The sequence below is a fragment of the Corvus moneduloides genome, chromosome 7 (genome assembly GCF_009650955.1).
Source record: "Corvus moneduloides isolate bCorMon1 chromosome 7, bCorMon1.pri, whole genome shotgun sequence".
Lineage (NCBI taxonomy): Eukaryota > Metazoa > Chordata > Aves > Passeriformes > Corvidae > Corvus > Corvus moneduloides.
The window spans coordinates 8,431,482-8,444,723 of NC_045482.1; the positions used below are offsets into that span (position 1 = coordinate 8,431,482).

At 43.5% G+C, this 13,242-nt stretch overlaps 1 protein-coding gene across 1 annotated transcript in view; it reads left to right on the top strand.

Moving 5' to 3' along the window:
- GLS (glutaminase) overlaps positions 1–13,242 on the top strand; it is a 62,609-nt gene that overhangs the window by 46,052 nt on the left and 3,315 nt on the right. The window contains exons 15-17 of the mRNA XM_032114273.1: positions 11,645–11,706; positions 12,609–12,685; positions 12,845–12,908. Of these exons, the coding sequence (XP_031970164.1) occupies positions 11,645–11,706; positions 12,609–12,685; positions 12,845–12,908 (203 nt within the window). The remainder of the gene's footprint in view (positions 1–11,644; positions 11,707–12,608; positions 12,686–12,844; positions 12,909–13,242) is intronic.

A 13,242-nucleotide genomic window follows, 5' to 3' on the forward strand; every position in this document is an offset into this window, starting at 1 on the left:
ACTCCCTCTTGTTAATTCATGGTTCTGTGGAACTGCCTGATTCACTGTTACTCACTACTGCTATTCTAACTTGGCTTTCCTTATTAGGTGTTCAAAAACCTTTCTTGCTGGCATAGTTTGAGTTTATGGATATCCATGAAAGGTCTTTTAAAAAAAAACCCCCAAAACCAAGAGAGTGGAATCAGCCAACTTTAGCTCTTAAGTCTAGTGAAGGATGATTAAATGCTCAGTTGATATTTTGGGGGTCTTTTCAGCGATGTGCTTAATTCTGTTGTTTCTAAAAGCAAAAAGTGTGATAATTCATTGGTACCAGAAGAAATTGGAAACAGCAGGTGGAAGCAAGCATGGCCATGCTCACTGTAATCTAGTGAAGGCAGCTTTGGTACTCAGTTTTCTCTCTTCTTCCCAGTATTTGTACCTTCTGAAATCAACATAATCATTCCCAAAATTTAGGGATGGGAATGGGTATACCCTATGAAGCAGAGTATAAGACATCTGTCAGAAATTGTTAGTGAGTAGCTCTTGAGATCAGCTCCTCTTCTGCCAGTCTCTTCTGTTTGTCCAGGCACATGTGTGCACAGGCAGGGAAGCTCTCCAGTCACGACATTATCATCTGAGCACTGCTGAAGCTTCAGCACTGGGTACTGTAAGGCCTTCTGTGTTGAAATATTTAGGATGATCTGTTGTTCCGGGATATCTGTGACAGCAATATTGGCTGGGTCCATCCTGGTACCTGTTCTTGATGCTTCATACCAGGCAGTTTTTCCTGGAAGTTTCTTCCAACTACAGATTCTTGGGATCTAATGCTGATGGAGTCAGTTGGTCTGAATCTTGAGCTCTGATTTCTGTGGGAATTTTTTCTGTGTACCCCTTGAACCCAGTTCATCATTAGTTGGTTTTATCTGCTAGAAAGGAGAAATACAAACCTAGTTTGCTTCCCACAACATTTCCTGCTGTCCTGCTCATGATGATGGCACTGGAAAGGAGAAACTGCCCCATCTACACACCCTGGGCGTTCTTATGATACTACGTAATATTTGCTAGTTAAATTGGTTTGGAATTTTGGAATTCCCTGATTCCTGGGGGAGAGGCTTGTATGCAAGGATCCAATTACACTTTGCTTTGTGTGACCCACTCTCCACCTTTGGATATCATGTTCTGGAGTCAGGATTAGTGAATGGTTGTTTCTTCTGCCTCCATCAGGGGAGGCAAAGGCAGGAGTGGGGCAGTTCAGGAATATGGCTGGCCAGAATAGCCTTGGCTCACCCTGTGGGGTTTGCACATCTCGGGAGTGGAATAGATGGGCATGAGCTTTCTGAAAGAATCTCAGTTACTGAAGGTAAGTAGATGTTTCACTTACTCTAGTAAACATTTTTTTTAATTACTTAACTCTTAATTCATCGTAATTAAATAGTCTTACCTGTAATTTAAACAGCATCAGTTTACTAATACTTCAGAATTAATCAATATTCAGAACTGTAAATAACAAGGCATTGCAAATTCCCAGGGTGTGTTGCCATGAAACAAGGTCTCTGCTTCCGTCGCTTGCCGTCATCAAGGGCTGTTCTGTATTTCAGGCGCTTGAGTAAAACCAAACATAGCATGAAGCAGACTACAGTTGCGGAATCACAAACTATATTGGAAAGATAGATGATTCCGAATTTCATTTACAAGATTCTAAATCTCATTTAGCATTTAAAAATTAGAATAATTAAATGTAATAATCTCTGAGCATGCGTTGGCTGAATTAATTGCAGAACTGAGCTCAGTCCTACCTATGGCTCTTGCTTTGTTCTGTATGAGTCAAAGGATATTTTTGGACACTTGAAGAGCTTGCACCTCCTATCTGATAGTGTTCAGGGTGAGTTCACAGGTAGAGAGATGATGTGTTGAGGAATACCAGTGTTACAAACTCCTTCCAGAAATTTGTGTCCACTTGATGGCCATCTTATGAGCAAGAGGTTGGTGTTGGAAGAGATGAATTCTGTCTTTCATGGCTCCAAATGTGATTGGAGGAAAAGTACCTCCTGCTCACAGTTACTGCTTCCTGTGTCCTTAAGCTCTTTCCATTTTATGCAAACTAGTACAGTAACAGAGAAGAAAAAAAGAGACAAGCACTTATGGTATTGTGCTCGTTGTTAGAAAGTATCATTTTCAGATGGTTTTGAATACCTCCATTAAAGTATTTTGACAAAAAAAAGGACTTCAGGCAGAGATGGACAAGGAAATGCAGGTTACTGTAACATGTGGTATCAATACTCTTAATTATTTGCAATTTTGGGTGGCATAATCCAGTACTTATCTTGAAAAGGTTTGAATCAGAGAGAGATATGAATGGTAGAAATCCATTTGATGCCAGTGGGTGGAAGAGGGGAGCATACCACCTCTGCTCAGCCTTCCCTCCAGGAAAGCTCCACTTCTCCTTTAGCAGCCTTAGCCCGTCTATTTGCCAGTAAAGCAGGCTGACAGCTCTTCTTAGGCTGGAGAAAGGGTCCTGGTGTCACGAGAAATCTTTGGTGTATATATTTGGTTTATTTATTTCTTACATTCACCTGCATGCACGGCTTCTGTGACAAGTTCCAAGACTGAGCTACTGGTGCAAGCTTGTTTGAATGTTCCTGTATCTGAACTGAACCTAGTCAAAACTCCTCGCTCTGTTTTTGGATTTTAAATAGACACTTCAGGACCATTGAAAAAAATTTTTTTTGTTAGTGTCTACCAGCTAGTTCAAAAATGTAGGAAGTCAGAAGGAGAAAATGACTAGCTTTATTCTAAAAGATTGGATTTGGATTTGAAGCAGTGTGAGTAGTTGAATTGCAAGAAGACATTTAAATGCCTACTGGGATTTTGGCCAGCTTTAAGTAAAAATAATTACTAACCGGTGTGCTGGCTTGCCTGAGGGTTTTGCAGCTCTGGCAGTGCAGTTGGTTTAGAGCTGCTTTGTGTTTGGATACATGAAAATACAGCCTCTTGTGTGGCTGCAGTCTAGACATCACTCATGGGAGAAGCAGCTTTTGGTATATGCATGGGTTGTGTTTGAGCAGGGCTGCTGGAAACTGGAGGGAGGAATAAATAGACGTTTTGTTAGTCTGTTAGTTTGCTATCAACAGCACAACCTATATGGATAATAGCTGTGCAAAAGGCATTTCAAGTTAATTCCACCAGGGAGACTCCAGAAATAAACTCCGTGGTAGCAGCTTTGAGTCCAAAAATAAACGCTGCACCCACAGCTCGTAAGACTGAAGGAGCTGGGTATCGTCCTCTGTCCCCAGCTGTGAAGAGGGAGGACCTTGCACCATCTAGAGGAAAAGAAAGGATAGTCCAAGGGTTAGAAAAGGGACTGGGAAAAAACCCTGACAAAATCTTGTTTCCTGTATTAGTTTTAAAACATGTCAGAGTAGATATTGGCAGATTCTAAAGTTATTTTTGCACTTTTGTCACATTACATGAGGAAACAAGATCAGTAGTGCAGAAAATAGCCTAAGAGGTGGTGGAAGTCATCAAGAAGAAATTAAAGTTTTATGTAACAACTAGCCTTGTCTGTATTTTCAAATATATCACTATTTTAATGTGTGTAGGTATATGCATTAATTTATTCACACATCTGCTAATTATTTATAGTGTAATGGGAACAAAGACTCTTTCAAGGAATTCTACCTTTAGAATTTCTTAAGACCCTTGTATTTGTTTGAAGTCAGGGCGGGAGGCTCTGTCAGTGTTGGGTTTCTGTAGAGGTACATGGGGTGATTTGATCACTTGCTGAAAGCCTTACTTTTGTGTGCTTCAGGAAGTTATTTAGAGAAATTACCTCTTCTTGTGTAACTGAGTTTTCTGTGGAATAAGGTAATGCTGAGGCTTAATCCAGAGGTTGCTTTGAGTGCCTTCAAGGACTGTCCATCCCTAAAAATATTCATGAACAGAACCTCACTGGTGAGCTCTGAGGCTACTTCAGAGCCAGCCCTTGCCTGGGTGGTCACTTATACTAGTCTGGGATTCATTTAGTGAATAAAATATGACACTTAAGTCTGGGAGCTGTGTCCTGGCAGGTGGCTGGCAATGGAGTGGGGCAGACAGGTCAGGTCCTGGCTGTGAAATGGAGGTGATGCTTGGCTGGGCTTGGAGGGCTTAGAGCTTGGTTGGGTATTTGTCTGTAGTTCAGTCTTAGTTTTTACTTTGAAAAGTAAGTGGTTTACTTACCCTTAGGTAAGAAGTTCTACTTTATTTCATGGGAAACAAAGCAGAAGCTCAATTGCAAGAACAGGCTTTTGACTGAGATTTCTTTCCCTACGAAGTACAACTTCATATTGAACAATGGTATTTTAAAGGAAAACTATGGCTGTCTCTTTTAGACCTGAAGAGTCTGAATTTTTTTCCCAACAATAGCCTTGTATGTGGACACTGGAGAGTAGGTTCCAGGTTACTGAAAATTAAATGTAAATACAAACCTGGCCTGTTTGTAAAATAAGTGATCCTTCTGAACATACAGATACCTGCATTCCACTCTCAGATCCAGCCCTGGTTTATTTTTGTCCTTTTAGGGACTACTACCTGCATCCTAGTTTCAAAGTTGAAACTCCAAAATTCATTTTGGGCAGGTTTGAGGGGTTTGTTTTCTGTTTGTTTTTACTTTATTTTGAAACCCTACATGCCGGGAAAAAGCTGTCTAAAGGCTGTGCTTCAGCGTAGGTGAGCTACAAGTTCAATGTGTAAAAACCGGATGACTAAATTGTTTACTTTGTGCTCTAGATTTACTTTTTGTGGTATCTGTAGGTCAGCGCTGCTGTTTCAGAGTTTATATTGGCATCTTGGGTTTCAAGAATTGTTTTCCTTTGATAAAACAAGCATCTAAAAATTCCGAAGAGCAGGAGGAGGGATTGCTTTTTGCTGCAAGCCCCGATGACCTGCATCAGGGGACCAGCTTTAGGAAAAGCAGCTGAACAGTGCTACTGTGAAAGTGGATTCCTGTTGATTTTGGAGCTTTTATTGCTTTGTGCAGTCGCTTGTGGCTCGCATAAACTCTGCTCCTGCCTTCCTTGTCAGGCCCTGGCCGTTTGTAGAGGCCATGGGAATAGGCAGAGTGTGGTGCAGTCGGTCTGTCCCCTCTGTGGATTGCTAATCCCCGTTCACTGGACGAGTGCTCACCTTGGGCAGCTTAGCAGTCTATTTCTGCGTTTCCGAGTTAATGCCGCGCTGAGCCGGATTAGCTGTGTGCTGCGAACAATGGATGGAGAGCCGGCGTGTGCGGGGCTCCTGGGCTCATGTGTCCCCTGCCAGGCAGGGTGGGTGGCCGCCAGTGGGCTGCGGGAAAGCACGGAGCCTCCTGGCTGGAACAGTGTGCTGCCGGGATGCGCTGTTTGGAAATGCCACCTGGCAGATTTTCCGTGTGAATAGGGAGCTGTGGAGCTGTGCTGTGTCACCCTCGGTGTGGGCGCAGGTGCCCCAGGGAGGCAGCCAGGGTGTCAGACGTGCAGATTAGCTGTGCTCAGCGCCGCTGGGGGTCAGTGGCACGGAGAAGTGTGCCTTGGGGACACTTCCAGACGAGCTGGGCTGATTTCCCTGGTGTGCTCTGTGCTGATGAAGAGCTGCAGGACTGCATTCTGATTGCTGTGCAGCCCTCCTGGGGCTGGGAGCCTCTCAGGAGCCTGGGGAGCACATAACCCAGAGCCCTGCTTGTCTGGGACCCGTTCTGAGATCCCAGTGCATCAGGCCCTGGGGTTGGTGTGATAGTCACCTGTCATTAGGGAAGTCAGGAGCTGAATTTAAATCCCAGTTTATCTCTACAGCTCTGTGCTGTGCAGGGGAACTTTTAAAACTTGGTTGTTCAAGCCAGTTGGCCAGACGGGCAGGGTTCCCCAGAAGGAAACATTACATCCCATTTTAAGCACAAAAAGTGGGATTTGAGAGAAGAGCGTGGTTCATGTGTTCTCTCAGCTAGCTCTACTCTCTCTTTTTAACTCCTTTTGTTCTATTTGAAAGTCTCCTCTGAGCACACTTGGTCTGGTGCACAGTAAAGGTCAGATACAGCAATGTTCCTGAGAAACAATATCCATTCAAACCTTTTTTCCTCAATAGTTTGAACATCTCTTCAGAAGTCTAACCTGGGGCGTCATCCCTAAATATCGGGGAAAGAGCATTGCAAAGTTTAGGGGAGTTGTTTATTTATCCTTGTTTGTATTGCCTTGAGCAGCACTATTATGAACTATAGGGCTTGACTGTATTGCTCAGCCATCTGGAGAAACGTAAAGTTGGAAGTAATACTTTTTTTCAGAATGTTAATTCTGTAATGTTTTCAAAGAAATTGGAGAGGAATTGCAGAGCATTTTCAGGAAACAGGGCACAGTAGGAAATTAAAGTCCAGATTCACTGACCTTTTTAGCTAAGGGCTTCTCATGGAATTAATCCAGCTTTGAGCTAAATTAATTTTTTCTGAAGGATTTGCTTTCTGTACATGTACAGCTGTTTGGCTTTTCTCTCCTGAGCCCAGTGCAGTGCGGGGCAGAGGCTCTCCCTGCCGTGCTGGAGGCATTGCAGTGATAGCAGAGCAGGACAGAGCCCTGTGGTGACAGGGACACGTGGGCAGCGACAGAGCACAGCGCTGGTGTGCTTAGCTGCTTGGGTTTGGCTCCTACTCAAGGTGTGCTTGTTCTGCATTTGTGATGAAGGCAGTGGGCAGAAGGTGTCAGGCCACTCTCCCTTCACCACGAGACCGTAGCAGTTCATTTCTGTCTTTGGGCCTGCATTTCCCATCTTAATGCCAATAGCAATGTCAGTGTGCTCTCTGTGAAGGGTTTGGAGAGGTCTTCTGAGGATGGCGTTAGAGCCGGGCAGTGACAGATGTGCTTTTCTTCAGTTTAAAAAAAATCCTCTAAACTGGTCTCTGTTAAGATCTCAGTCTTGTGTGCGCATTTGCTATTAGCCATCATGAGATTATTTAAGTAAGTCTGGATTTGGGTGTGCAGCTCAAGTAAGGAAAGACTGTTTTGTTACCAATACTCCACCAAGGCAATTCCCACATTCCAGCCAAGCCTTTCAGATCAGTTAGATGTGTTGACATTTCACTTGAAATAAGTAACTTCAGCATATTAATACTGAAGTTAAATTTTTCTTTTTTTCATTAAGTTTTTCCAGTTGGTACACAGAGAAATTGAAAACCACCCCAAAAGCTCTCATGTCATGCCCAAGTCGTTTGTGCTTGGAGAGAAGGGGGGCACAGCCTGCACTTGCTGTGTGCTGGGCCACGTGCTCCCTGCTGCAGTTCCTGTGCATCCGTTCACGTCAGCACTGCTGCTTGAAGGAGGCTTCTTTAAAACTTGCAGCATAACCAGGCTCAGGAGATATTTAAAATAACTGTGATAGGAAAGCTTTGGACGAGGAGTCGCTTTGACACTCAGTTTCCTGTTGTAACTGTCAGTGCTGTAGCTCGCTGTAGCAGTTTGTCCATTTGGGGTTTTCGGATGGTGTTTTTTCCCTTTCGTTTTTTGCCTTTTTGGCCCCCGTGTTTATCTGAAATATCTGCTGCAGCGCTGTGACTTCCTGCCGCTCTGAAGTCCGGCTGTTTCCTTCCTTTGACGTGACCTCAGTGCAGTTCTTGAGCAACAACAGTCTTGATTTTTCTTTCTTGAGCTGCTCACATCCTCACCCACAGACTCAGAGAACCAGTAGTTGGAGAGGTACCTCTGGAGGTGTTGGTCATTTGGCCACCGCCGATGTGAAGCAGGACTTGAATCCTTCATAGCTTTGTCCCGCTGAGTCCAAGACCTCTAACACCTACTAACCTGACAGTGAAACTGTGTTTCTCATTTTTACCGTTGAGTGACATGAGTATTTCTGAGGAACCTTTCCTTGCTGGTTTCACTCCCTGGATAACGAGGATTATACCCAGTGCTCAGGAAGGAGTGCTGTACAAAGAGGGTCTAATTGGAGCTGAGTGAGCAGTGCTCTGTATTGTTGGCATGGTGAGAAGAGAGCTGCCAAGTTGCTCTGCTTCAGTGCACGCAGGTTTTCTCTCCTGATGGACAAAAGGGGGAACAGTTCTGGTCTGGGTTTGATCCTGCCATGCAGCTGTATGGCAGTGTGTGACCCCTCCAGCTCATGTAAAGCAAAGGGACCCCATCCCTTCTCCTTTTATTAAATTTTCATAGTTAGGGAAGTACATGCAGTAGGAAAAGGTAATTCATGGCTGTTGGGTTGAAGGGGAACTTTGTTTCTAAACATTAGGGAAGCTTGTGTTCACCAGTACAGTTATCGAGACACCAACACTGAATGTTCATGAACCACTTGGTGAGAAACTCACTGACAGTGTCTCTAAACACTTAAATTAGTTGCCTTGTGCCCTACTTAGTTTGAATGGATAGAGCTCATCTGTCATCTTCACTATTTTTTTCTCCCCTACAGTTAAAAATCCCCAAATCGTATGTTTGCTGCTGCCACTTTGGAGTTTCTTTTGCCTTTTGATGTTTTTTGCAATGAACCTGTTATTTCAAGCTAGTACACTGTGAGTTTTGGGTAGAGAATTTGTACTTGACTTTGTGGCAGCCTAAGTGAGATTCTGCACAGATACAAAGCTTATGGCAGCAAGTGCTGCTCACATAGTGGGTTTTTCTCACTGTAAATGATAACCTCTTACATGATGATTTAGTATTATGCTGCTTCCTTGAAAACTAAGGAAGACCCATAAGATGCTTGTGGAGATGGTATATTCTTACTTTGAGTTCAAAATGAATTTTGTATTTGCAGATTCACTTTTTATGTGAACTCAGTAAAACTTCTGTTGTTTATGGCTGCCTTCTTAGCAATTTAATTTCATACTTTATAAAATCTGTTAATTTTTTGGCCTGGACTATGCTGCTGTTACAGCAGAGTGCAGTTATGGGGTTCAAGGTGTGTTTTGTTGGTAGCAAATCCAGTCTAATTCTTCTATAAAATCATTAAAGTCTCTCTAGAAGCTGGAGGAAGTTGTTCCAAGTGGATTTTTTCAGCTATGATGGCCACACTTGGCTTGTTCTAGCTTGAGTTCATCTTTGACCAGCTTTGGGTAATTACTCTGCTAATAGTTGTTCTGCTTAATTTGTTGGGTTTCTCCTGCTTTTTGTATCCCATTACTTTTTTGTATTGGACAGGGAGCAAATTTCCTTCTGAGCTAAACAAGCAGAGATCTTTTTGTCTGGACTTGTATTTCTTTTTGTTTTGATCTGTCAAGCAGTTCAGTTTGATAGTAACGTGACGTTTGATTTTACTTGATTTATCTTAAGGAAGGAGCAGCTTTGACCTCTCCCAGATTGCTGAGAGACATGATCTAAGGTGATTGTGTTACAAAGCCTCAGGAATCTCTGAATTACATTTTGTCACGTCGTTATAGAAAACAAAAATCGCTTTTTAGCAAAATGTTCAGCTGAATCCAGGATTCTGGGTTCTGACTGCACTTGGAAAGTTGTTTCTTGAAGAGAGGAATGTGTGCTATTTTTATTTTATTACTTTAATATATATTTGCATTTCCCAGAAACATCAAGAATCCCAGCCAAAATGGTCAGTTGCCTCTGAAATGGTTTTTATGAAAGACAGAGTGTATCCTTTGCTCATCCCAGATCCTGAAAAGGGAGAGTATTCAGCACCTGTAGGACCTGAAACATGGGAGTGCCTCCAGCCCGGTCTGCCTGGGGCCCCAGCAGCTTCTCCTCCCCGAGAAGAGCTCCTGAATCACCTCGATGAAATGTAGAGATTATCAAACTAAATTCCCCTTTCACACCTGCATTTAGTCTGCAGCCCGGTGCCTGTAACAGATGCTGTCTCTGTTAGAGGGTTTGGTATTTTGGCGTGGCTGTGGTGTTTCCTATGGAAAGCCCAGGGAGTGTGGTTGGGTGGTTGCTGCCCTGAGCTGGCCTTGCTGATGCAAGTCCGTGTGTCTGTGACACTGCAGCAGCAGACCCCAGCCCTGCAGGCTGCTCCCAGGAGCTCATTCCCGTGCTCCTGCAGCCCTGCTGCTGAGCCAGGGCTGGAGAGGGGCTGAGCCCAGCATGGGGAGCTGCCTCTGGGGCAGGAGGGCTCAGCTGGGGTGGCTGGCTCTGCCTCTGGAGCAGGGCCCTGCTGACCTGCTGAGGAGTCTGGGTCACTGGTTTGGCTTTTGGCAGAAACTCCAAACAAAAAAATCTTTGTGGGAGGAATAGAATCACTCAAGGCCTGTCCTCTATAACACTGGCGAGGAGGGTCTGGGGCGTGATGTCAGGTTTGCCACAGTTCAAGGTGCTGCGGGGTCAGAGCTGAGAGAGCCTGACCAGGGGCCCAGCCTTTGGAGCCAGTCAGATTTAGGGACAGCCCAGGGGGGCAGAGCCCCTGAGAAAGGAGGGAGTCCTACAGATCTTAAGCCTTACAGCCCTCATAATGCAAACTTAAAAGGAGCTGCAGGAGTTTGTGGGTGCTGGAGTGAGGGTGGCTCTGTGTTCCCTTTGTATTTCCATCCTGGCCTTTGTGCCTCCTCTTCCTTATGCTTCGGTCTCTCCTTGCGTCAGTGCATATTTGAGGTGTAAAAAACAACAAGCAATTGCGTGGCTTTGGTTTAGAAGAGGCGCAGATGTTGGCTCGTCTGTGGCCCTGTGAAAATACACCAGTGTTCTTGCAGAAATCTGTGGGAGACTTGCTTGTGGGTGGAGAGTTTTCATTCTGTTCGTTTCTCCTCCTTGTTGCAGAAGGTCAGTGCAGCATCAGCTCCCTCCTTTATCTCTGTTGCTTGGCTGGTGGCAGCGACAGAGCTTTGTAGACTCAGAAAGCAAAGCAGCATTTAGAAAGTTTACTGGAAATTACTGTGAAATGGTGCCTAGAAGTGGCTATGTCAGCTTATGAAAGAAGCTGATGTGGGATGCTTAAAACCATCTAGCTTGTCATTTTTGGCTCTTGTTAAAACCTGCAGAGTTGTTATGGCCAGGATGTATTAAAAATATGCATGGGACAAGGTTGGTGTAGCCTGACAGTATCATTTCTTACTAGAGTAATTAATACAGCTGAGAAAAAGCACTATGTACCTGAGACTTTACCTGTATCATGCTTTAAGCCCATATTTATCTAAAAAAATGCAACTTTGTCTGCCTGGAAACCTTGCTTATTATGTAACAGAATCGCTTAAAACAGTTTATTTGAGGAAAGTCTGTATGTTGGATGTATGCAAGGATAATCTGTAATATGTAGAAAAAAGGTATCATTTCTTCTCTTCTGCTGACACAGATTTCTCCTGGCATTAGGAATCTTTGCAGTTAATAATAATAATAAAAAAAATCTTACTTTTCCAGAATGAGTTTGCTTTACAAAGGAGTTAATGGTTTTATAAGTTGTGCAGCGTGATGCTGTCCGTGCAATTCAATACTTTTGTTACTGGGAAACTGAAGAGAGAAATACGGTTTGCCCATAGAGCAAGGCTCATATTTTTTACCACAATAGAGCAGAAATTAATTTGTTTTAGTTCTTTTACTGTCCTTAATGACTTCAGCCTTGGAAAGACAGACCATGCAGTACTGGTAGCAAAGCAAGCTGTACTGCAAAACGTGGTCAGGCAAGAACAATTAACAAGTTCATAAACACTGGACCAACTGGCCATGCTGGGTTTTCTTTTTGAGGAAAGAAGATCAGTAAACTGGAACTTAATCTTTCTTTGTAGGTGAAATCTGTGATAAATCTGCTGTTTGCTGCCTACACAGGGGACGTTTCTGCACTCCGGAGGTAAAAATCATTGGGGTTTGGGAACAGGATGCTGCTTGTTTGGTTCCTGCTGTTGTTGTTGATTTAGGAACATGCACATGCACTGTGTCTGTGTGGGGGACATGGAGCTGCATGAGCTAGAGATTGAGTATGTTCACCCAAAACCCAACCATCAAAGAGTACCCTCACACTATCTTGAATCCCACTGTGTTCCATTTCTTTGGATCACAGTAAAGTAATTTCTTTAACCAATTTTTTTATAGTACTGGCAGAAAATCCTACCTGTACTCTCACCTGCTTTAATACTCAATTCTGAAAGTGCCACAAAAATTCAGGTTGGAAAATGTACATGGTTATTGGACAGGTTAGGACATCAGCTTTGCTTTTTAAATCTGGAAGAGAATCTGGCAAAATTTAAAGTAATAATGGTAGGAGACTAAATAAACATTAATTTGGCTAGAATATATCTAAATATAGTTAGTGGGTGGAAAAGTGTGTATAGTTCAATTTTGCTCTCCCATGGCACCATAGTGTGAAGCAAGAACTCTCCCAATCCCTTAATGCTGCTCAGGATTTTCAGACTTGGGAGACTTACTGGGATTTTCTCATCTGGTATAAATTTCCGTTGCCTTATGTGGCTTAGCTTGTCCGTGTACCATTTTAAATGAGGTGTGTTGACTGTTATGTTTCCTGCAAAGATGCTTTATTTTTCTTCATGACGACTAAAGAGCAGAAAAAAAGAGGCACTAACGTGGTTTTTAGAGCCAAAGCCCCTTTCATTATCAGCAAAGATCCGATGTGCTCGTGATGCTGCTTACATCCTCTTGTGGCAGAGCGATACTGTTCCATGCTAGTTTAGTAACGTGCTTTAATTATGGAAGACTTGCCTCTGCAACCTCTTTTATTTTATTTTGTTTTTTAAGGTTTGCTCTGTCAGGAATGGATATGGAGCAAAGAGACTACGACTCACGGACAGCCCTGCATGTGGCGGCTGCAGAAGGTACTGTCTCCTCACACAGCATTTGCTGTCTGTCTGTCTGCCTGTGGGAGGGGGCCAGCTTGCTTTAGAACATCTTTGCTGTCTCTGTGTGTCTGCTTTTGTCTGTACATACATGGATATATAGAAGTACATGCACTCACAAAACTGCTTTTCTCGTAGGACATGTGGATGTTGTTAAGTTTCTGCTGGAAGCATGCAAAGTGAATCCTTTCCCCAAAGACAGGTGAGTGTTTTTATTGCTGCTTTGGAGGAAAGATGCTCCAGTAGTCCCCATGAGGAGGAGGTGCCTGTCAAATAAGAGTGGAATGTATTGAGCCAGTCCACTGAAGCGGGGACAATGGGATCCTACTGATTCTCTGTAGGTTCTGCAGACTGAGCAGGAATAAAAAATGAACCGCTAAGCCCTTTTTCAAATAATTTCATTATTTGAAAGGTTATGCTCAGCTTAATGAAGTAGTTCCACAGTTACTGAACTGAGTGTGGTCTGTGTGCTGAACTATTAGTGCAGTATGTAAAGAGCTAGATTTGAGGTGCTTTTTGGCTCTGTGCTTAACGTG